The sequence below is a fragment of the Hemitrygon akajei genome, chromosome 12 (assembly GCF_048418815.1).
Source record: "Hemitrygon akajei chromosome 12, sHemAka1.3, whole genome shotgun sequence".
NCBI classification, from domain to species: domain Eukaryota; kingdom Metazoa; phylum Chordata; class Chondrichthyes; order Myliobatiformes; family Dasyatidae; genus Hemitrygon; species Hemitrygon akajei.
The window spans coordinates 91,654,045-91,680,020 of record NC_133135.1 but is presented as its reverse complement, the minus strand read 5'-3'; the positions used below and the strand labels follow the sequence as shown (position 1 = coordinate 91,680,020).

Here is a 25,976-nt window from a genome sequence, read left to right as displayed (position 1 = left end):
CTGGTCATTGTTGTATTTTTCATTTGGTCCCATTTTAAAATCAGAATTATATATATATATCTGACATACAGTCTGTTGTGAAACTTGTTGCTTTGCTGCAGTAGTTCAGTGCAAGACATAAAATTACTATAAGTTAATATTTGTATCTGACAAATATGTGCTTTCCTGCAAAGCACATCGTCCTCTCGTCTTCAGCCCTTCACCTGCAGTGAAGCACTTTGATATTTACTGAAGTGAAAAGTACACACACTTCTTGGAGTCATAGACAGACAAGGAAGGCCCTTGGGCCCACTGACATCCCTGTCCATTAAGCTACCCATTTCCATTAACCCATTTCTGTTCCATTCCATTTCTGTTCTCCCTACATTTTCATCAACTTATCTCCAGATTTGACCCAGAAATAGAAGTAATTAACAGTAGCTAATTAAACTACCAATATACATGTTTCTTTGATGTCAGAGGAAACCAGAGGACTCAGAGGGAACCCATACAGTCATAAGGAGAATCTGCAGACTCCACACAGACAGCACCTAAGGTCAGGATTGAACCATTGTCTCTGGCACCAAGAAGCTGTGCGTCTACTAGCTCCACAGCTTGAAATACAGTAACTGCCTTACCCACTGATTCAGCCACAGTACCTTATGTCTTTCAATCAACATGTCTTAGGGACCCAAACTAGGTGCCAAACAATCACTCTTTAATTTGTCCATCTTCTTCGCTAATCTCTGGAATGTCCCGGGGATGCCATTAATCTTCCACCTCATAAGTCATTCAGTTTTCAGCCTTCCTGGGGCTGAGAATGAAAGGAATGGACATATTTCCACCATCCTGGGAGGAATCACTAGCAGTAAACAGACAGGAATGTTTGACCCTGAGACCTGATACCAAAGGCAACAAAAAACAAAAATACTCATAAAGCCCAGGTCAAAAATATACTGTGAAGGAACAAACAAGAACTCAAGGGTTCATTATATCTCACCAAGGCTGAGACGTAAAACTCCCTTTTCTGCCTAATCTGCCTCTCCCCCCCCCCACCCCAGTCACTGACCCAATTTTTACCAAGCTGTTAAACCCACGTCATCAAACTGCTGAACATATATACTTGAACGTGAACTCTCTCTTGAATCAGTGCAATTAATCAAGATAATCAATGGGAATCAATTGATGTCTGGAAGGTGGCATCCTCTAGCACAGCGGGGAGGAGATGTGTCAAGAATGAGGCTAATTCTTAGATGATTAATTTAATGCCCTTAATCCTTTTTTAAATGGATTCAATTGGCTGCTCCTATCTGTCATTCAGATATAAAATGTATGAGCCACAGTCAAACGAAGCAATACAGATGTGTCCAGCTCCACTGTAATTGACTGAATTCAGTCATTTAAACTAGGCTTAAAGTAATTCTAAGTAATTGCAGCAATATCAGAAGAAACACAGCACAGTCTGCCTGCCATTGATCACAGTCACCATGGATACAGGATATTAATGCAAATTAACAGGACCATGGGTGTCATTGCACCTGAGGTTTTGGCCCAAGTTGATGGACGTCTCCATATGGCCACAACTCCTCAGCATTCTGGTAAGGTTGAGTGCCTGGGTGTTTGGAGTGCTGAGTACCTTGGGCATGTAGTGATTCTCTAAAGTGAAAAATTCCATGGTCTGTGACACTATTTCTTTCAGGCATACTCTGACCTTACTGCTGGGTGGGCAGATATCATGGGGAGTTCCAGCTCACAGTCTGCAGTGGAGACCAGAGTCTGAAAAAAACTCATGCAGAAACAGAAAGAGTATTTAAATGTGTAAGGGTGATTTGAAGATAAGATTTTGGCAGGATAAGGTAGGATTTCCACAGAGACACAACAAAGACGAATAGGGATAGGTTTCCCCTTGAGCCTTCGCATTCTCTGCAAATTTTGCAATCTCCAACACGATCCCATCATGTGGCTCATCTTTCAAACCCCCCCACTCCCTGCTTACTACTGACATCGCTCTCTCCATGATCCCCTTGTCTGCTCCTCCCTCCCTACTAATCCAGATGAGGCAGTCCTTCACATGTGAATCAACCATTACACCTGGTGCTCTCAGTAAGGTCGCAGAGTGGGGATTGCTTCATAAAGCACCTTCACTTCATCCTCTGGAACAGCCAGGAAATCCTGGTGGCCAGCCATTTTAATTCCACATCCCATACCATCACCAAGATGTCTTTCCATGGCCTCTACTACTGCCAAATTGAGGCTAGACACAGATTAGAGGATTAGTCCCTCATACTGGTAGTCAATAAATTGATGGCATGAACATTGATTTCTCTAACTCCTGTTTACCACTCCCTTCTGTATCTTTCCCTCCATCTTTTGTTTACCCTTATCCTAATAGTCCACATCACCTCTTCTTTCTCCCCTCCCAGTCCTCTCAATCAGTCCATCGCGCACACTTTCTTCCCTCTGGTTTCCCTCCTTATGTCCTTCATTATTTTATTCCATGATCCACTATCATCTTTCAGATTCCATCTTCTTCACCCCTTTCCACCTTTCACATATCACCTCAAAGCTTCTTACCTTGCCCACTATCACTCCCTTCACCTATCATCTTGCTCCATCCCTTCCCTCCACCTGAATCCCCTGTTTCTCTCAGTCCCAATGAAGGGTCTCAACCCAAAATGTCAACTGTCCATTTCCCTCCATAGACGCTGCCTGACTCACTGAGTTCCTTGTTCGGGATTTCCACAGAACTATCTTAATCACCTGCTGTAACTTCAGTAGACATTGGGAGATATAGCAAGAAGTTTTTGCAAGCTCCAAGCATTATCAGATGTAAGTCATCTCTTCCTATTTTCATCTATCTGGCTGCCACCCAGGACAGACAACTACAGCCATGTACACTGATGGATATTGATGAAAAATTGCACGGTTCTGAAGCTGTGACATTGGTGGATACACCAGATTAGATTTAAAGGGACGGAATGGGGTATTTCATTTCAAAGTCAAGTCAGTCATATTTATTTTGTAATACAAACACTTGGAAGGATCTTTACAAAAATCAAACCAACAGATAAAAGGCCACTAAAAATGTGGGCATACAGGAGCATAAAAGAGGCAGTTTTGTCAACATATCTATTACCTACGGTCATTTTGCAGAAATTTAGTTAGGAACTAAAGAAATAACAAAAAATCACATGCCATTACAGAAGCTAAGGCACAGAAGAAGCCCTTCCATGTAGTCCCACTATCACTTCAAATTTAATCCACCAGCCTCTATGTCCTAATACATTTCACTATTTCTATGAGATAACTTCACTCAACTTCACTTTCCCCATCACTGAAATGTTCACACTACTGATGGTCTCACTTTCAAGGACTCTTCATCTCATGTTCTCAATATTTATTGCTTATTTATTTATTATTATTTCTTTCTTTTTGCATTTGCATGGCTTCTTGTCTTTTGCACATTGGTTGAACACCCAAGTTGGTGCAGTCTTTCATTGATCCTATTATGGTGATTATTCTATTAAGGATTTATTGAGTATGCCGGCAAAAAAAATGAACCTCAGGGTTGTCTATGGTAGCATATATGTACAATAATTTGATAATAAATTTACTTTGAACTTTGATGAACAATCCTCTCTCAACAAAGTTTATCACCTGTAACTCCTCTCCCCTGCACTATCTGCAGTTATTACTGTGTATATGAGTCAGGATTCCATTTTTTGCCTATTGTGCTGTGTGCAGTGCCCATCATGTTATGAACCACCTGCCCTTTTGTAGTTGTCTCTGGTTCCATCCTCCACAAAATGTGACCAAATCATTGTGTTTGAGTCTGATCTCAACCTACACTATGCTACATTAGAAAACAGCATCCATCCACCCTTTTGAATCACAGCTTCACTTTCAGGAATCAACAAGCTTCAAATCCTGGGCCTCTGTACCTCCCTCTGCAACTGGATCCATAGAACCATAGAACATTACAGCACAGAAACAGGCCTTTTGGCCCTTCTTGGCTGTGCCAAACCATTTTTCTGCCTAGTCCCACTGACCTGCACCTGGTCCATATCCCTCCATACACCTCTCATTCATGTACCTGTCCAAGTTTTTCTTAAATGTTAAAAGTGAGCCGGCACTTACCACTTCATCTGGCAGCTCATTCCACACTCCCACCACTCTCTGTGTGAAGAAGCCCCCCCCCCCCAATGTTCCCTTTAAACTTTCCCCCTTCACCCTTAACCCATGTCCTCTGGTTTTTTCCTCCCCTGGCCTCAGTGGAAAAAGCCTGCCTGCATTCACTCTATCTATACCCATCATAATTTTATATACCTCTATCAAGTCTCCCTTCATTCTTCTACACTCCAGGGAATAAAATCCTAACCTATTCAACCTTTCTCTGTAACTCAGTTTCTCAAGTCTGGGCAGCATCCTTGTAAACCTTCTCTGCACTCTTTCAACCTTATTAATATCCTTCCTGTAATTCGGTGACCAAAACTCCACACAATACTCCAAATTCAGCCTCACCAATGCCTTATACAACCTCACCATTACATTCCAACTCCTATACTCAATAATTTATAAAGGCCAATGTACCAAAAGCTCTCTTTAATACCCTATCTACCTGTGATGCCACTTTTAGGGAATTTTGTATCTGTATTCCTAGATCCCTCTGTTCTACTGCACTCCTCAGTGCCCTACCATTTACCTTGTATGTTCTACCTTGGGTTTTCCTTCCAAAGTGCAATACCTCACACTTGTCTGTATTAAACTCCATCTGCCATTTTTCAGTCCATTTTCCAGCTGGTCCAGAACCCTCTGCAAGCTTTGAAAACCTTCCTTACTGTCCACCACACCTCCAATCTTTGTATCAGCAAATTTGCTGATCCAATTTACCACATTATCATCCAGATCATTGATATAGATGACAAATAACAATGGACCCAGCACTGATCCCTGTGGCACATCACTAGTCACAGGCCTCCACTCAGAGAAGCAATCCTCCACTACCACTCTCTGACTTCTCCCATTGAGCCAATGTCTAATCCAATTTACTACCTCACCTTGTATACCTAGCGACTGAATCTTCCTAACTAACCTCCCATGCGGGACCTTGTCAAAGGCCTTACTGAAGTCCACGTAGACAACATCCACTGCCTTCCCTTCATCCACTTTCCTTGGAACCTCCTCGAAAAACTCTAACAGATTTGTTAAACATGACCTACCACGCACAAAGCCATGTTGACTCTCCCTAATAAGTCCCTGTTTATCTAAATACTTGTAGATCCTGTCTCTTAGTACTCCTTCCAATAATTTACCTACTACTGACGTCAAACTTACTGGCCTATAATTTCCTGGATTACTTTTAGAGCCTTTTTTAAACAATGGAACAACATGAGTTATCCTCCAATCCTCCGGCACCTCACCCGTAGATACCGACATTTTAAATATATCTGCCAGGGCCCCTGCAAATTCAAAACTAGCCTCCTTCAAGGTCCAAGGGAATACCCTGTCAGGTCCTGGGGATTTATCTACTCTGATTTTCCTCAAGATAGCAAGCACCTCCTCCTCTTTAATCTGTACAGGTTCCATGACCTCACTACTTGTTTGCCTTATTTCCATTGATTCCATGCCAGTTTCCTTAGTAAATACTTGACTTTCTCACCTGGAGACCATAGTCTATGTGGATTGGAAATAACATCGCTTCCTCACTGACAATCAACTCAAGGATGTGTGCCTAGCCCACTGCTCTACTCTCTCTACACACATGACTAAGGCTAGGCACAGCTCAAATGGTAACTATAAATTCAACGACAACAAGGCTGAATCTCAGATAATGACAAGGAGACATAAAAGACTAAGATAGATCGGTTGGTTAAATGGTGTTGCAACAACAAATTTGCACTCACCCTCAGTAAGACCAAGGAGCTGATTGTGGACTTCAGAAAGGGGTTTGTCAGCAGAACACATATCAGTCCTCATCAAGGGGCCAGCACTGAAAAGGGTAAGCAGCCTGAAATTCCTGGGTGTCATCATCTCTGAAGATCTATCCTAGGTCCAACATATTGATGCAATCACAAAGAAGGCATGACAACAGCTCTATTTCATTGGGAGTCTGAGGAGATTTGATGTGTCACCAATGACTGTAGCATAACTACACAGTCAGGTAGCTTCTGAGGAGCACATCTCCTGATGAGAACAGTAAGGTTTGGGATAGGTCTGGGCCAAACTCTAGGCAGTATCGGAATTCTATCTGTTCCTGGTTGCTTCCTAGTAAAGGCACTGATGTTCCTCCAACTCTTGTTGAAATCATGGACAAAGGTAGTTAAAATTGCATTACTGCACATTTTTTTTATTCTGAAGAGCCTACAGAAAAATTCATGGGGAACATCCACATAGGAGAAAGGTCAAGGTAAGGAAATGAAGAACTGCGGATAAGGTGACCTGTTGTAGGAAGGAAAGGAGTTTGTGTGGAGCAGAGTACATTTAGATTGAATGGCCGATGGAAGGCCCCACTATACATTTACTTAGTTTTTTTTTAACTTTGGTAAACTTCTGTCTATGGGGGATGTAGCCAGGAGAGGTAATGAGGAATGCAAGCTGGTGGTGCTGGATGCTGTTAGTAGCATCCTTTTTGTGGAGACAGATTAGCTCTCACTATAGTGTGACACCTGGCTCGGGCTGCAGATATTTCCAGTTTCATATGTTACGTACCCTGTAACTGGGTGTCTGACCAGCAGAGAAAGAAGAATCCGTTGGAGACTGGTGGCACCAAACTAAAGGTGTTTATCAGTAAACTACACAATACAATATCAAAAATGCAAATATACATATAAAACAAGTTAGCAGTAATAAACCTAAAAGTGTAGGAATAATAATAATAATCAATAATAAACAAGTTCTATTGATGTCTAGGGGTAAGTGAATTGTCATAGGAAAGTATAGAGTTCAGTTCATAAATGCTGAAGTAGTTATGGTTGATGTATTGAAATTGTTGGAGAGAGAGAGAGAGAGAGCGAGTGAGATGTGACAGCAACAGTTGCGGCAGGCAAACCTTTTTGTGGCTTTCTTAATCCGTCGTATCGTTGTGGTCATTCAGTTATGACCCCTCTGGTCTTCAGCTAGACTGTTCTTCTGTGATGGACTCATCACTCTGGCACGAGTGGACACACAGACAAGTCCCCACCGGCCCTGCTGTAACACTGTGAGCTTTACTGACCAATCTCCTGGTTCGGTCTTCGAAGCCCCCACCTTTCTGTGGGTTCCCAACACTCAATCAGTGTCCACTGGTGTGTCTGAAGGGTGTCTCTCCAGACCTGTCTTTTTATCCCCACTCAGCTATCCATCAACTCTGAATGACCGTGTCCATCAAATCAGGCCACTCCTGCTATCTCCTGAGGAATGTTAACGAGCAAAGTACAGTCCTTGTAGTAGAAGGTAAATAATCCAGGAAGAGTCATAATACAATAAATCAGCAGTATCTCTCCCCCTCTTATCTGTAGCAAATGTTCTTGCCTGGGCTTTATCTCTCTCTCATGAGCAGCATAACAACAGCAATAGTTTGTAGTTCTCGGGGGGGGGGGGGATGGTTAACTCTGCACCCCATTGTTCATCAGGTCTGTTCATCACTCATAACACATATCAGAACAAATTACATTCTGTGACTACATTTTGAGTGAGTTCTGGAGGCAAAGTTGCCTTTGGTACAAGTGTCAAAGGGGAATTGTGAGCCAGCAGTCATGATTACAGCATTTGGTCCTAAACAACCCAGAGACTCACGTTCAAATCCCACCAAGTCAGTTGGCTTAAGTTCAGTTACTAATCTAACATGTTAAAAAATGCTTGTTTTTGGGAACAATCACAACACAACTTGATATTGCTGTTCCTTCACTATCACAGGGTCAAAATGTAGAAACTCCCTCCTTAGCAGCAGGGATATACCTACACCTTAACGAATGCAATGTTTGAAGATAGCAGCTCTCCATCACCTTCTCAAGGGAACAAGGGATAGGAAATCAAATGCTGGCTTAATCAGCAAAACCCACATCCTTTGAATGAACAAAAAGCTATCAGATCAGTATAAAAACCAGCTGGTTGTCTAATGCCCTTCAGCAGTGGAATTCTGGACTCCTTACTTATTCTGGCCCTAAAGTGACTCAAGACCTCTTACTGTAGTTGACATTTAAAAGACCTCTGACAGCTGAAGGAAGCTACTTTGCTAAGAAGTAGTTCAGGATGAGCAATAAATGCTGGACTCTCTGATGATACTAAATTCCTAAGAAACAAGTGGTTTTTAAAATTTCACTTGATTTTGCTTTGCATCATCAAACTCAATAGGGTAAAGGCTGAGTGGGGTGAAAAGGGCACCTCTGATTGCCCATTTTGGCAGCAGTGGCCTGGACTGATACCTCCCCCTGTGGACCTAGTGCTCACTCACCACATTTCAGGTTGCCACAGTAGCTCATTTCTGAGGTGAGAAGTGAGTCCATGGGGAAAGGGTGTTCCAGAGTGCAAGAAGAAAAGCCAGTCACTTCATGCTGACTTCCGATGAATCGGTGTAAGGAGTTACAAGCAGCTGCCTCCACACCAACTTTCCTCAGTATCAATTTGCCTAGAGCAGACCTTAAACCCGGCAATTAGACTTTGTGGCTTTTGAAGAGTAGGTCAATATAAACACAATCCTTTCTCAGCAGCACAATAATATACTATGTGTCTCATGATATAATACTCCTATGATTATAAATATTCATTACTTGAATTACAGTACACAATGCCACAAGAATACCTGTTAGTGCTGCTATTTCTGTGTGGTTACAGCATTTGATGTATCAGTCAGCAGAGAGGAGCATTGAGAACTACAAGCTTGAAGAGTATCATCTGTTTTACAGTTGCTCACAATACTTTGAGTGATGAACACTACCAGTAGATCACCTCCCCAGTCCTTGTCATCTCCCCACAATCCACATCCCTAATCTCACAGCACCTAGTTCAAAATGAGTAAATTAACCTGCAGCTGCACTAACAGTTTTCACACCCTATATCACTCTTGAAGATATTCAGTACTGCACACATCTCAATGTTTTCATGTCTTCAGTGAGAGAAGCATCACTTTTGCTGTTACCTAACATTGCCTGTATTCACATTCACAATGGCAGAAGTGACCGTCCCATTCAAGATGGCTCACAGTGGGTGCAGGTTCTGCTGATCATGCTGCCAAATGTTTCACACCCAGAATTCTGCTCACAACACTGTGAGCCATCACCTTGCACCAATATTGCTATTTTAACAAACCCATTGACAAGATCCACTGCACTCTAGTTTTAGTGAATCTTTCACACTCAATTTATCTGATCTTTGATATGAAAACAAAACATCTTAAATTCAGCAGAAAACATAGCAACATACACAAAGTGCTGAGTAGGCAGTGCTGGGAATCTTGCTGTCACTGTTCATAAACCCAGCAACTGGGAGCAATTCCTTCATATGAGCAGCATTGACTCTGTGCATTACCTGTCACATTCTAAGACATTGCATCATTGACTGTATGAAATCCTTAGAAAGCGAGTGGTAGCGAACACTAAATGCCCACAATTTACTCATCTCAGGCATGTCATTCCACTTCTCTCCCAGAGAGAGTGGCACAGTGGGAGGGGAGTCACTCCCTTTGAGGCTGCTGTCAGTCGAGGTTCAAGCAAGGCACTGAGAGAGACTAAGCAACAGCTGGTCTGCCTGGTCTGCTTGGTGTGATAACAGAACATGGAGATGGGACAAACAGAAACATGGGAACATTAGTTCTTATAATAAGCTGGGGGCAGGGGCTGGGTTTACGTTTTTCTTTATTTAAGAGAGCAGATTGTTTCTCACTTACTTTTCGTAGTCATGCTTGCAGTAAAGCTTCTTGTCTCTGTAGTAGCAAGTGGTGGCAAGGGGCTCCCTGCACCCAGCACACTGCACACACTGTTCATGCCAGAAGCTGTCATTCACCCGCAGAAGAAACCGGTCTAGGATCACCCTATCACAGCCCTCGCAGACTGCCCTCTCCTTTCCACTGGGCCCTGGAGAGAAAAGACAGCAGAAATCCCTGAATCTGCTTATACCACAGGTTCTGCCATTTGACAGGTAAAATGTCTGGGATATGGATTATCGACACCAAACCATGGTGGGAAGGGTTATGTATATGGAGCAATAAGGGCGACAAGGAAAGAAAGGAGATTGAGATGAACTGATAGCTAGCTAGCTAGTTAATACAATCAATAGATACACAGATAAACATATATATCATACCTAAATAAATAGAATGATTGATTACATAGATAGGCTAGAAAGAAAGATTACACAGGTAGATAGATAGATAGATAGATAGATAAATAAATAAATAAATAGGTAGATAGACACTTAAACAAATAGATAAACATATTTTATAAAGATAGATTGATAGATAATATAGGTTGATAAGAGACAGATTGCATATCTATATGGATAGATAAATGAACAGATAACCTGGTAAATTGATACATAGATAGTTAAATAGATTGAAATGATATATATTTTGTATCAAAAGATAGATTATATAAGTAGATAGAGATGGATAGAGAGAGCAAGAGATTGGTGGATGACTGGTAATGGAGAAAGAAAGTGGAAGAGGAGCAAGGGTAAGGACATGCCTCAGTGGAACAAGCCATTTGATTCATGCAGTAATGAAAGAAATAGAGACTACAAAATAGGAAAGAAGAAGTTTTAAATGAAGGGATGGGTGAATGTCTTCAGGAAGGAGAGGGAATGATACACTTAATATGTATCCATTGAATGTTTTTGAGAATTCTGTGTACCAATAATAAATACATAATTAAAATCAAAACACTGGGTCACATCATACAGTTGTGCTCAGAGACCCCTTACAGACAAAACACATTCTATCTATGAAACTGCATGATGAATCCCTCCTCACTTTATTCTCTAGATCAGGAGCAGGACCACTCCTGTACATTCTATTCCCACACCACCTCAGTTCTCTGCTGAGTAGAGTAAGAAGGATACTTTAAGGAAATAATTTGCAACTTTACAGATCTCAGGATATCCAAAAAAACTTCACAGCTTTTGAGGTATTTTTGCAAATGTAATATTAGTTACAATGCAGGAAAACACAGCAGTCAATGCACTGCAAAGTCCCACATGCAACAGTATAGTCCTGTTTCACAGATAATAGTTGACAGGCATTACAATCATCTGTTTAAATTGCCCTTCCTTATTTTACAACAGCCTGAGAAAGCTGACAAAAGATGTTTCTGCTGGAACTGCTAAGAATAGATATGAAACATACTCATGGTGCTTACAGAGAAGGCTTTCATCCAGTCAGTCTGGGCTACATTCAAAGCCAGCTCCAGGACTTGGAAAATCATTCATGTTTATTCTGCAGTATAAACATTTAGGTGGATCTTTACACAGCTCCATATTCAAACATGCATGTTAATTTCAGGTAAAAACTCTCAGCAAGCAGAAATATACAGGGACATCATTAAACAGAAGACACCAATGTTGACACAACTATTGCACACAGTATCATACATATGTACTCCTCCCACAAAATCTGGCTTGAAAATCAAAGCAAATTCTCAGCAGAAAACAGTGAGAAAAATTCATTCACCAGTAACTGGCAGAAATTACAGTGACAGGTGAGGAGACAGTCTTTCCCTCTACTCCATCTCCAGAATCTAAGTTGGTAAATTGGTTTATTATTGTCACATGTACCGCGATACCATATAACCATATTACAGTGATATAGTGATAAAATTTGTTCTGTGCATATCTATACAGTTTATTTCATCACATCAACAGATTAAGGTGGTAAAAACAACCACAGAATTCACTAAATAGTATTACAATGCAGGCACACAATAATGGGCAAGGTAGGCTGTGAGATCAAGACTTCATCAATATCATACAAGGGTTCTGTTCAATATAACAGTAGGTTAGAAGCTAACTAAAACCATAATTTAAGGATCAAAACTTTCAACCTAAGTACAGTGATTTCCCTGGCCGGTGCAGATAGGCCATACAATAGTGCCATCTGGTGATACAGGATATGGTGAATGCCATGGGCATGTGTTTGCCTAACCTGGACACACTGAACCCTAATGCATATTGATGATATACAGTAAGCATAATCAGATAGAGGGGATTGCTAAAGTCATATTGGGCAACAGGAATATGTACAGCTAAGGTCATAGGAAAACAATGTATTTGCCGATTGGTGTGAAAGACAGAAAAGTGATATTAATATTTAATGGCTATAACGTTGCCACAGTCTTTTCTACCTGTTTCTGTAATTAACTCATTTACATCATCCATTCCTGTCTTGTACATAGAATGGAGTAGGGTTTCCCAACAGAGAGAGCAACTTGCTCAATAGCTGCACAATTCACAGAGGTTTATACAAATCACACACTGAAGATTGATGAGTGTGTGTGTTCAAGTGTCACAATATAATTCATTGGAAGGAGTCAGCTTTCCTTGTACTGTCTGTGGGTACTATCTAATTAAAGTTGTTAGCCATAAAGTATTATACTGTAAGACACATTGTTCTGATGTTGATTTCTGTGTACTATACAATGTATAATGTAGACTAGTAGAATGCATAGTATCATTTCAACATAAAGTATCATCAATTGTCTTCTGAGTTAATGTGTGAGGAATCTGGTTCCATGTCCCATCATTTGGCAGGTTTCCTTGAACCAGGCACAGATAGCTAACCACAGAGGGGATACTGAGCCATATTTAATCACTTACGAGAATGGAAAGGTATAGAAATTATCAAACCAAAATGGCAAACATTACTTCTGTGATAATGTATTGCTTGACATGATAATACTATTTAATATTCACAGATCACAGTCAGTGCAGATCAGTCAAAACATTTCATCTTGAGTGAGAATCAGTATAGGCACACCTCAAGAATACTTAGCCCACTGTTCTGCTCTCTCTATATATTCATAATTGTGTGGCTAGGCACAGCTCAAACGCCATCTATAAATTTGCCGATGGCACCACAGTGTTGGCCAAGTTTCAGACGGTGCTGAGTGAGGAGTGAGATATTTCAGCTGGTTGAGCAGTGTCACTTGGCACTCAGCATCAGCAATACCAAAGAACTGATTGTGGACTTCAGGAAGGAGAGGTTGGAGAAGTGTGCACCAGTCCTCAGTCAGGGGTCAGTGGTGGAAAGGGTGAGCAGATTCACTTTCCTGGGTGTCAATATATCTGGAAATCTATTTTAGAATCAACACATTGATGTAATCATGAAGAAAGCATGCTAGTGGCTCTCTTTCAATAAGAGCTTAAAGAGATTTGGTATGTCACTGAAAACTTTTGCAAATTTCTAAGAGGTCCGGTGGAGAGCATTCTGGTATGGAGGCTCTAACGTGGAAGATTGCAAGAGAGTGCAGAGGGTTCCTCTGTAGACTCATCCAGTTCCATCATGGGCTCAACCCTCTCCAACACTGAGGATATCTTCAAGAGGCAGTGTCTCAAGAAAACAACATCCATCATTAAGAACCCTCAACATCCTTTTCTCTTTATTACCATCTGGGAGTTAGTAAAGGAACCTAAAGATCACACTCACCATTTTAGGAACAGCTTCTTCCCCTCTGTTCCTCCATGAACAGTGAACGCTATCTTGTTATTCCTCTTTCACAGTATTTATTTATTTTTGTAAATTATAATAACTTTTATGTTCTGCACTGTATTGTTGCCACAAAACAACAACTTTCACAGTATCAGTGACAATAAACCTGATTCTGAATCTGACAGAAATTCCAAAAGTTGTGTGCATGCCACCAAATTCATTAATTGCTGGTAATCTTAAAGGCAACTATAAACAACAACAATCTGTCTGACTCATATCTTTGATACTGTAACTGTTCCAGAGCCTGGGGACCTGTTGAAGCAAACCTTTCCTATAATTTATATTATGTGTATAAGTTCACTATACTGTACTTGGGTTGAAAGTCTTGATCCTTAAATTATGGTTTTAGTTATAAATCCCACTTTCCCGCGTCATGAGATGAGCAATGGCTGGAATTTTAATTTGTGTTCTTAGCCAGCCAACACATTCATGAACCCTGTTTTTAATTTACCAAATTTATATTATGGAGAAACAGTTGGTTCTTAGTGAGCATGTAGGAGCTTTGTAGAGCTGAGCCAAACATCGCAATCTTTAAAATTATTTATATACTCTCAAACTTCCTGTATATATATATATATATATATATATATAAAAGCAGAGGATGCTAACAAAACCTGACAACACCAGTGCTATAGGGAGCATATGGAGCTCTTTCACAAGCATTATATTTGATACAAACCCCATTTTCAGAAAAGTTGGGATATTTTCCAAAATGCAATAAAAACAAAAATCTGTGATATGTTAATTCACGTGAACCTTTATTTAACTGACAAAAGTACAAAGAAAAGATTTTCAATAGTTTTACTGACCAACTTAATTGTATTTTGTAAATATACACAAATTTAGAATTTGATGGCTGCAACACACTCAACAAAAGTTGGGACAGAGTTAAAATTAGATTGAAAAGTGCACAGAATATTCAAGTAACACCGGTTTGGAAGACTCCACATTAAGCAGGCTAATTGGTAGCAGGTGAGGTATCATGACTGGGTATAAAAGTAGCGTCCATCAAAGGCTCAGTCTTTGCAAGCAAGGATGGGCCGTGGCTCACCCCTTTGTGCCAAAATTCGTGAGAGAATTGTTAGTCAGTTCAAAAGGAGCATTTCCCAACGCAAGATTGCAGAGGTCTTTCAACATCTACAGTACATAATATTGTGAAAAGATTCAGAGAATTCAGAGACATCTCAGTGCGTAAAGGGCAAGGTCGGAAACCACTGTTGAATGCGTGTGATCTTCGAGCCCTCAGGCGGCACTGCCTAAGAAACCATCACGCTACTGTGACAATTATAGCCACCTGGGCTCGGGAGTACTTCGGAAAACCATTGTCACTTAACACAGTCCGTTGCTGCATCCAGAAATGCAACTTGAAACTGTATCACACAAGGAGGAAGTCATACATCAACTCTATGCAGAAACGCCAGCGAGTTCTCTTGGCCCGAGCTCATCTCAGATGGACCGAAAGACTGTGGAACCGTTTGCTGTGGTCAGATGAGTCCACATTTCAGATAGAATTCGGAAAAAACGGGCGTTGAGTTTTCCATGCCAAAGATGAAAACGACCATCCTTATTGTTATCAGCGAAAGGTGCAAAAGCCAGCATCTGTGATGGTATGGGGGTACATCAGTGCCCACGGCATGGGTGAGTTGCATGTATGTGAAGGTACCATTGACTCTAAGGCGTATATTAGGATTTTAGAGAGACATATGTTGCCATCAAGGCGATGTCCATGCTTATTTCAGCAGGACAATGCCAGACCACATTCTGCACGGGCTACAACAGCATGGCTTTGTAGACACAGAGTGCATGTGCTTGACTGGCCTGCTGCCAGTCCAGATCTATCTCCTATTGAAAATGTATGGCACATCATGAAGAGGAGAATCAGACAACAGAGACCACGGACTGCTGAGCAGCTGAAGTCTTATATCAAGCAAGAATGGACAAAATTTCCAATTGCAAATCTACTACAATTAGTAGCCTCAGTTCCAAAACGATTAAAAAGTGTTATGAAAAGGAAAGGTGATGTAACAAAATGGTAAACATGCCTCTGTCCCAACTTTTGTTGAGTGTGTTGCAGCCATCAAATTCTAAATTTGTGTATATTTACAAAATACAATTAAGTTGGTCAGTAAAACTATTGAAAATCTTTTCTTTGTACTTTTGTCAGTTAAATAAAGGTTCACGTGAATTAACATATCACAGATTTTTGATTTTATTGCATTTTGGAAAATATCCCAACTTTTCTGGAAATGGGGTTTGTATTTTGAGGTGTCTTCTAAAACGGATCACCATGAGGAACTGTTCAATCTCTTCAATCTAAACAAACTGTATGAAGAGTGTTTTCAAGAGTGAAAATGGTGTGTGCTAAATAAAGACTAACATCCTTCATGCATTGCAGAGAGCACGTTGGAGGATGTACTGTATTAATACTACTGTACTAGTTCTTCTATTGCCCTTTACACATTGTTTGCACAATGGCTCTCTTCCTTCAGCAAAGAGATCTCCTGAAGTACTGTAATGTAGAAAGGGGAACATTCCTTCCAACTATCTCCACCAATGCCTTTCCAGCATGCCGCATAATCCTACCTTCCCATTATGTAGATGACAGCCCCTCTCAATCCATTCACCCCATCCCACTCCAATCCTTCCAATTTCAGTCATTGCATCTCTCATTCTTGAGATCATAAAGAGGGAGAGAAATAATTTACTTTAAATCACCTGAAAAGCATCCATAAAGTTTCTACTGTTGTTAAGTAGGAAATACCAGAGTCAAATTGCATATAGCAAGCTCCCAAAAGCAGCAAGGTAATAATGTAATTTCGTGGATAACAATTCATTGGGTATCCAACACTCCTGCTCTATGAGTGTTATGGAACACTGCCATGGTGTCTTTATACCATCTAAATGAACCCACAATTTAACATCATATGTAAAGGATAGAACCAGTAATAATGCAAAAATTCTTCAGTACCAGTCTGGATCCTTGTGTCTAATCACCTAGTGAGGCTTGGTCCTCTGAACAATGACTGACCATAGCCTAGAAGAGATGGAAACTTTGCCCCCTCAACGTGCTAACCATTCTCCCTTTAATGTTTTTATTTTCTCTCAGGAGATAAGTTTTTATGGTCATTAAAAATTAATTAGATTGTGAATGGGGACTGAACTTTTTCTCTCTCTCTCTTTCACATAGATGTTAACAAATATAATGTTTTTACAAGGTGAAGGGAAATGGCATTTATCTTTTTAAATACCAAAATTAATTTTAAATAATGTTTTAACCAAAACAATGATGTTTTCCAAGCAATTAACAGAATGAAAAGATCATCTGGAAAATTAGGTAGAGCCATAGCAATTGGAATTTAAGCCAGACAAGTATAAATTAATGCATTTGGAAGGTCAAATTCTAGTGGGGTGAATGGCAGGCTCCATTGATGTTCAGATAAATCTTGGATTCAAGTCCATAGTTTCCTGAAAGTGGTGACACATGAATAGGGCAGTGAGAAGGGCATTTGATATTCTTGCCTTCATAGGCTGAGGCATTGTGAATTAGAGTCGGGATGTTCTACAAAACGTGGGTTAGACTGCACGCAGCATTTGTACAGGTCTGGTCACAACTGAACAGGAAGGGTGTGGTAGCAGTGAGAGAGTACAGAAGAGATTCGCGGGATGCTGTGTGGAATCGAGGCTGCAGTTATAGGGGAAGATTGGATAAACTTGGATTATTCTCATTGGAACGTAGAAGGGTGGAGAATGACCTTATAGAGGATTACAAAATTATAAAGGGCGTAGGTAGAATAGATAGTCTGAATTTATTTTCCCCAGGGAAGGACAGTCCAGAACTAAAGAGTACAGGTTTGAGATTTATTTGATCAAATGGATGCTTTTCACACGGAGGCTGGGGAATATAGGAATGAACTGCCAGAGGAGGTGGTAGAGGCAAATACAATTTCCATATTTATAACCATATAACATATAACAATCACAGCACGGAAACAGGCCATTTAACAGGCGTTTGGACAAGTGCGAGGACAGAAAAGGAGTACTGAGATACGGGCCAAACTCAGACAAGTGAAATAGTGTACACAAGCGACACAGTTGGCAAGGAGAAGTTCAGCCGAAAGAGACTGTTTCTGTGCTGTACCAGTCCTTGGTCGTGGATTCTATGAAAATATATACTCTCGATCCTTCCACATACCTTCGTCTCGCTAGTATAATAATATTGTATCTGAGAGTGAGGGAGAGTGGTGTGTGTGTGTGTGTGTGTGTGTGTGTGTGTGTGTGTGTGTGTGTGTGTGTGTGTGTGTGTGTGTGTGTGTGTGTGTGTGTGTGTGTGTGTGTGTGTGTGCGTGCGCGCGAGAGAGAGAGAGCGATCCGTGTGTGTGAGAGAAGGAGTGATGTGTGTATCTGTTAATGAATTATAACACCGGGTTATTCACATCTTCAGATTAGCCACGAATTTCAGCTTCGTACAGTTTAGGTGGAAATGGTTGAGCAAACGATTGATTTCCTTTTACCTGTGAGGAATCCGGCGAGAAATCACCTGGTGTTTAGCTTGTTCGCTCGCTATTTTAGCAGATAGTGTGTGTTGGAATTGCAATCTGAAATTTGAGATTTACACCCTCGCCTGTCAAGCAGGCCGATGGTGAACATTAAGAACATAAGAAGGCCGGATGTGTGTGTTTTATAGGTGAAACCGCCACAGCCCGCAGGTAACTAAAGACCCCAAAGCGCTAGTCCTAACAATGATTTCTAGATACCTGCAGCAATATTCCCCGCGACCAGGATGGTATAAAAATTATCCCGTCTAATAATAAATATCATTGTCCTCCCCAAAATATAATAACCCTATTTCAAAGTCACGATTTATTAGTTCGACTGTCAAATACTTGGTATCTGTGAAATACACTTTAAAGCCCCTGCAGTGTTAACTATTGCGCTTTGGCGTAGATTGAACATGTTTGGAGTTTACTGCGCATTATTTAATAAGTATGAATTGTTGCTTAAAATATTTATAATAATTTCTTCGGATGGGATTACTGGATTGTGTGAACTGATAACGCAACAAAATTACACCATTGAACGAAAAATGGTATAATCAGAAAAAGCATCGAAAATATATATCTGTATGCGTTATAAATTAAGTGTGAAAGAAGAATCAGAAGAATTGACATGATGGGAATGCCGTGGAGCAAGTTCCTAGATTGGCCCAAACGGCAATAGTAGTGAATATATTTAAACTACAAATCAATAGATGAAAGAATTATGTGTATAATATCGACGCATCAATCCTTCTCGAATCTATCACATTCGCCAGTGCATTTACATCCGTGTGCATGTCTATTTGGGTGTATATCTGTGTGCGTATATATTTAGGTCAGTGTTTATCTTTGTACGCGCATCTATGCCTGTGTTATAGTACATTTATGTGCATGTGTAAGTGCTTAACTGCTTGTGTGTCTTTGTGTGTCCATCTCTATATGTGCATGCGCCTGGGTATCTATTTATCAATGGTGTGTGTGTGTGTGTGTGTGTGTGTGTGTGTGTGTGTGTGTGTGTGTGTGTGTGTGTGTGTGTGTGTGTGTGTGTGTGTGTGTGTGTCTGGGGGGGGGGGGGGGGTCCCTGTATGCTTGTATTAATTTATGCCTGGGTGTTTTTGTGTCTACGGCTCCGGGAGTGTTCCTCTATGTTAGCGTGTGCCTGAAATAGTCGGAATTAAAATTTAAACTGATTTCCACTTCATTTCCTCCACGAAATTCTCCAAGACAGACACAGACAGCAGCCTCTTACCGCCCGCTCCCGTCCCGGTAAAGTGGAAACTGCAACTCTAAGATGACTTCCGAGTAAATTCGGGGCAACCACTTTCGCTCAGTTAAACCGAAAGTCTGGCCTCACTTCGATGGTGTCTTTACCCACCGGGACCCTCCCCCTTTGCAAAGTATGTGAGCAACTCTCCGCACCAGTCTGGGCAGACGCAGCAGTTGTTGCTGCCGTAACAATGGCCCTCCTTCCACCACACCCCAGTGAGGTTGTGGGAGCAGGCGTAGAGACTGGACACTTCACTCAGGAGGGAAAGGGGTCGCTGACAAACTTTGAGGGAACCCTTCCCGGTGAAACACGGCTCCCATCTGTCAAGCTGAACTAGAAGATTATCTTCAATTTAAACAAATTTACAAAGCTACATATTCTGAATTACACACGTGCACCAAGGCCCCTACAGGGTATTTAGACAGTGATCAGGACTCCGCCAACGGTGTCCACCACATGCCTAATGTACAGTTATCTAGAACTCCGCCGCTGACCTAACATTAGGCCCATAACCTATCTTAAATAGGCATTTACAAATATAAAATTATATCCCACTCCAACCTGATGTCCTGGAAAAAATATATATAGGGATAATTTGCAATAGGATTGGGTGTGAGGTGCGCATGATTGGTTAGATCTACCGTTCACGTTTAAACGTAATCCATGCAGGGACTTTGTTAATCTCTGCCGGATGAACTCCATAGTAATAGAGTAGAGTGTGAAATTGCATTAGGTTCAGAGTTTTAATTGCTCTTGGTATCCGACTTTTACATAGAACGTGCAGTAGTGCATGTTCGATAGGTTCGCGGGTAAGTGTGTGTGTGTGTGTGTGTGTGTGTGTGTGTGTGTGTGTGTGTGTGTGTGTGTGTGTGTGTGTGTGTGTGTGTGAGTGTGTGTGTGTGTGTGTGTGTGTGTGTGAGTGTGTGTGTGTGTTTGAGTGTGTGTTTGTGTGTTTGCGTGCATGTGAGTGTGTGTGTGTTTGAGTGTGTTTGCGTGCATGTGAGTGTGTGTGTGTGTGTGTGTGTGTGTGTGTGTGTGTGTGTGTGTGTGTGTGTGTGTGTGTGTGTGTGTGTGTGTGTGTTTGCGTGTAGATGTGCTTTTACAGATAACTGGGTGAGAAACGGATTTGTATAAATGAAAATGTGGCCTTAATGAACAAATGCTGACGGAAGTTCCGAAGAAACAGAGGCAGAGCCGGCCGCTCCGTCAGTCCGTAAGATGGGGGCCTGTAGGATCACTGCCTCAACCCCACTTCCCCGCCTTTTCCCCGGATCTCTTTGATTTTGCCATTGGGCAACAATAAATCAATGAAGATAAATTAAGACACGCAATGATTGCCATTAATGATCCTAAACCGTTGGCGACAGAATCCCCAGATGCTTTCCATTGTATGGACAGAAATGTAGGTGTATGGCTGAATGTACTCAGGTGTAGCTCTGTGCTGCTGTTTAGATCCGTATGGGTAGCCGTCGATGTGCGCTCTGGGTGAATACTTGGGTAGGTAATCCAATAGGAATGAGTATCTGAATAAGTGTGTGCATCTTATCTACGTGTTTATATGGCTGTTTATCCGGGCTTCAACATATTGACAATTATTGGTTGTAGATATCTGCTTAATGCATCCCGTTCGTAAAAGTTATTTCATAATACTGTCCTTCCTTTACACATACTAGTGATAATGAATGCACAGACTAGCGCGACTTTTCATTATATATTGTTCTGGACGTGAGTAGATTGAAAATGTGAAACCTTTTAAAATAAAACATCCCCTTCACTCAGCTATAAATAGATTGCGTATACTACTGTATGTAGAAAATTCGGGGCTGAATAAAACTTCGAGCTGAACAGCCCCCCGCCATCCAAACCTCCACCAACGAAATGTTGTCTTCCGCGATATCACAAAGCATAATATTCGCGCTTATACAGCTGTCACTGCCATTCCTCTAGTGAACAGAAACCCGCCGGCGGGGCATTCATTCGGGGACAACCTTGTACCCGAACCTGGTGGTGAGATCATCTCCTCACCCGACCGGTTCCCAGTCTTTCGAAATCACTTTTTGTTTCAGGGGTTAGCGCTAATCGTCAGGTAAGGTGTTTGTGATAATCTTCTGATAAAATAAACAAAAAAGGCCAACAAAAAAATCATGCGCAGGCTAGCAAATCTGGGGAATACGTTTTGTTCGCTTAATTTCAACAGGTCGATTTAACTTAAATGGGAGTCAGCAAAGTCGAAATACCTTAAGGAGGCAATTGGAACATTTGGGAGAGCGTCGGGCGTGGAGAACACGCCAAAAACGTTATAGTTATAGTTATAGATCTGGAAAACGCAACACTCCAGCATTAGAGTCATACAATTTACGTTTGTTTAGCAATGCTCCCAAACTTCTAAACGACATCCATGTCAAAACAGTAACGCGCAGTTTGTGTTCCCTCTTCGCAATGTCTGTCTGTATGGTTTCACGCAGAAAATGGTGGAGAGATTTACAATTTTTAAAATTGTAAATAGTATTTAGCACCTGGAAGTATACTAGAAAGATGAAATGTGGATTGTTTTTCTGAAGATAGACACAGACATATCGTGACAGGGAGAAGTCGGTCCTCTCTTCGGCCTCATTCGCCCGGGCCACCTCTTATGCGTTTCAATTCTCGCATTCTGCCAGAGTCTTATCTACTCTGATTTTCATGTTCTGTCCTAGTCCCTCCGCTGCTCTCCTTGCAGCCGCTGGTCTAGGTCTGGTTTTATCGCTATTCTACTACACACACCAACTCTTTCTCTTTCTCTCCTGTGTCTACCTGCCGTCTGCACACTCGGTGTCTCGGTGTGTTTCTCGCTGATGTTTGCAAGTTATCAACTGTACAAGCAAACAATGTGCTCGAAATATTCTGCTAAATACTTTTATTTAACAATGAGGTATATAAAACTACACCACAGCAACATAATCATTTGATGTCAAGATACCTTGAAAGTCTGTCCGTTTAGTGGTGACTCTCGCCTGTTGCAAGCACAGAGGGATGTACACTGAAAATCTCTTATCTATTGTGTAAACTTGTCAGCTTTGGAACGGTGCGAGCAGCGGTGCATACGGAAGTGAAAGTTCATTAATATTTCTGATGCTCCCCGAGAGCTTCTCTGTATTACAAAAATATTCCGAGTATTTAGTATGAATTTGACGGCACTGTCAATTACGTGGTCTCTATGCACCGACTCTATCCGGTGCCGGCCCTGGATAATTGGAATACCCGCTCGACGCTTCATATTCTTTCTTCCCCACACGCTCAAGCCACGCAATTTTACTTGATCGTTTTACTCATTCCCTATAGAGATCGCGATTCCAGCTTCAGACACTGGATTTCATTCAAGCAAAATCGGTGATGATTTCCAAACTTCAAATATATAGCCCACAGGAGCGGCGTGAACCCCCTAGGATAATACAATGGGCTTATTTTCTAGCAGAAGTTTTAACAGCGATAGTCCGGCGCGAGTGTATGACGGATTTGCTTTTGTTTCTGCCGATTTGGGAATTTCATTGTAAATTCAGAACATGAGAAAACCTTCTCTGGGGTCATCAGTACTCTCTGCAGCGCCCTTGCGCGACAACTCAGCACATTTGCGTTAAACTGCGACCGCATAAACGGATTTTTAAAAATTCTGAATTTTACAAAAATGAGCGGGAATTTTAACATTGCGGGGGAAATTGAGGAGAATTTGAAGGTTTGCAGTTAGAAGTTCAAAACCTGGAAACAACTACTGTGTGTGCGTCCTGAAACTGAATCAGACGCGAAATGGCTCCAACGAAAGCAAAGACACCGCTCCACTTCCGTGTCTGAAACTGTAACCAAAGTGCGTACATAATTTCCACTTGAACAAGTATGTTCAAAGACACAAGGTGTGTGAATGAACATGTTTGTCTTTCCATATTATACATAAACGTGCGTTTATCGCTTCAGTATCAACTGTGTGTAAGAAGTTCGTCCTGTCTAGATTCATAGGAATTTACACGTGCCAGTATACAATGCGCATACACGGTATATATACATTCGCCCAATGATATTGTTAAACTATCATTTGCAAAAATAATTACATAGGGATTTGTGATATTTCCTGGGTACAGCAGTCACGCAGCCTCGTTATGTTTGAGAATGAATATTTCACAACCCGTGTATTGGAGACGCTATTTAATTAAATTATCTAAGTTACATACATTCTGTATGGCTTTTGCGTTTTTAATGTTTACAAGACGTGCGATGTAACTATCACAGTACAAAATGTGCATTGTACGACAAATTTGATAACCAGTGTTGTTTTGTGCGCTTATTGTGTATTTCATATAGTATATATGTATTGTATGTACATGCCTGTTCCGAAGTTGTATGCGTATTCTGCATTTTGGCCATTGTGCATGTAACTAGAATATTCATTGTCTAGAATTTGTATACTGTTGGATATAAATGTTAAATTTATTTCTAGATTTTGTATATCGTTCGTTCAATTTTGACTTTGCGTATATTGAAAATTATATACACCCTGCGTTTATTTTCTTAATATTGCGTGATATATATTCTATATTTGGTTTCTACTGCGGTACTGCTTAATATGAATTTTGTATTCGTTTTGACATGCATGTTGCGTAACGTATTTTGCATACTTTCATTTCCAAACTATTCTGCGCATCCTCCCTATAATACACCCAAATCTTTCTCTAACATTTTGTTCTTGGTTCGACAAACATCAGCATGAGTTTACAAACCGCATGTGAGCTGTCTATTCACGTTTTGTAAAAGACTCATTTAAATATCTGAGTATGAAATCTCTGCGAAACGAGCGCCGTAACGTTAAACCTGGAACATAATATGTAAAGCAACGATGGAAATAGAGAACTCACCGTGAAGTGAAGCTGGAGTCTGGGCCGAATGCGGCAAACTTCCTTCCATTTTTAGTCCGTCCAACATAGTCTCGGGCGAGGAGGCAGCTGAGTAAAGAGAGCAAGGCTTGTCAGCTGGGCCAGTGCTAGTGCATGCAACCGGTAATCGCTCGCACTCGGGCCTGCCTGGTTCCCGGCCTCGGCCCTTCAAGCGGCGCTCGAACAGCCCCGCTGTTCGGCGTGGCACAGGGGAGAGGAGAGGGGCCGTCGGCAGCCGCCAGAAAGAGAGGTCGCCACACAACTTTCCGCCCGTCTCCTTCCCTCCTTCTCTCACCGCGCCACCCACCCCCCTCCACGCCCCTCGCACTCTCCTCCTCAGAGTTACCGATCTCTCCCAGCGGGACTGACGAGTTCTCTGTGCGGGCTGAACTGCGAGAAAGACTCGTTGGAGCACTGATCCGCGAACGGACGCGCAAATTACTATCGAAATAAGAAATAATCAACTCAACTGGGATGCAAATCAAATCTAAGTGTTTGACCCAGGATTTCTGCTAACATTATCAAAGATAAATCATTATTTTAAAAAAGCACAGCCCGCACGCGTAAATAGCAAGCATTTACGTTGCGCCTTTTTACTTTAACTGACTTTGGTTTTCTTCTAACCACGCCCCCAATGGAAAAAAAATCTCTCTAATTTTGGAAATGAATGAATGACCCCCAACATTTAGACACACATACACGCCCCTCCCCGAACACAATAAATATATAGTTCTGTCACACAAATCAACCGACAAGGAAACGGGAAAAGGGGACCTTTTCTGAATCTTGCGTTCAGCGAGAATATTAATTCTCCGTGACGCGTCTTCTGAAATCGGCAAGGCTGCACAGGCAGAGAGCGGGAGAAGAGATGATAGCGGACCCTTTCCATCAAATTTACACGCACACCGTCTAGGATAGGGAGCTGAATTAATTTTACTCTTTCGTCCCGAGTAACCGATTTTTAAAATGATGTAAATTCACTGTATGTCGAAATAATTGAACTTCGCTCCCCCACCACTAAATAAATCTTTCGAATTATTGTTTTGTAAATCGGTTTAAAATCGTTTAATTATATTAAAAAAAACAACGACGGTGTCTTATGCGGTTTTAGTTAAAATTCTACGTAGTTTGGAGCGTAACTGATTTCTGACAAATTTAAAGAATCATACTTAAAACTGCAAAACGATTTCGATCATTAGTAAAGATGAAACTACGCGTTTGAACAAAGTTCACAATTCTCATTTAAAAACGCTTTCCGTTTGATTTGATTTTCAAACTTTAAAATGAAAGATTTGGACACGTGAAATAAATGGGTCAGTTTAACAGTGTAGTAAAAACAAAGGGCATTAGTTATTTTGAAATGAGATTATTATTTACAAAATGGAAATACAAATAAGGGCGGCCTGTAAATATTGCACTCGTTTCGATCGTGGCGTTTTCTTAGGATTAAAATATTAAATGAACTAAAACATTTATTGGAAACTGTTAAAGCTAACTTACCGATTAATAATTAACTTCAAAAAGCAGCGTGTAGTAAGTGGTTTCATATCTGTCATCAAGACTGTCCATGAATGCCAGTGGCTATCTGACAGATTCGATCTGGCTGTTAGTGATTGAAATCG

At 41.1% G+C, this 25,976-nt stretch overlaps 1 protein-coding gene across 2 annotated transcripts in view; it reads right to left on the bottom strand.

Moving 5' to 3' along the window:
* The window catches only part of LOC140737291 (LIM homeobox transcription factor 1-alpha-like), a 634,570-nt gene extending 609,627 nt beyond the window's left edge, over window positions 1-24,943 (bottom strand). The window contains exons 1-3 of one of the 2 annotated variants that reach the window (XM_073063685.1): window positions 24,825-24,943; window positions 24,337-24,423; window positions 9,842-10,028 (exon numbers count right to left, since the gene is read on the bottom strand). In XM_073063685.1, the coding sequence (XP_072919786.1) occupies window positions 9,842-10,028; window positions 24,337-24,423; window positions 24,825-24,873 (323 nt within the window). In that variant the 5' untranslated portion in view covers window positions 24,874-24,943. Of the gene's footprint in view, window positions 1-9,841; window positions 10,029-24,336; window positions 24,424-24,700; window positions 24,734-24,824 lie in introns of those variants that run through there. The other variant, XM_073063686.1, reaches the window with a different exon arrangement.
* Between the last annotated feature and the right edge of the window lie 1,033 nt (window positions 24,944-25,976).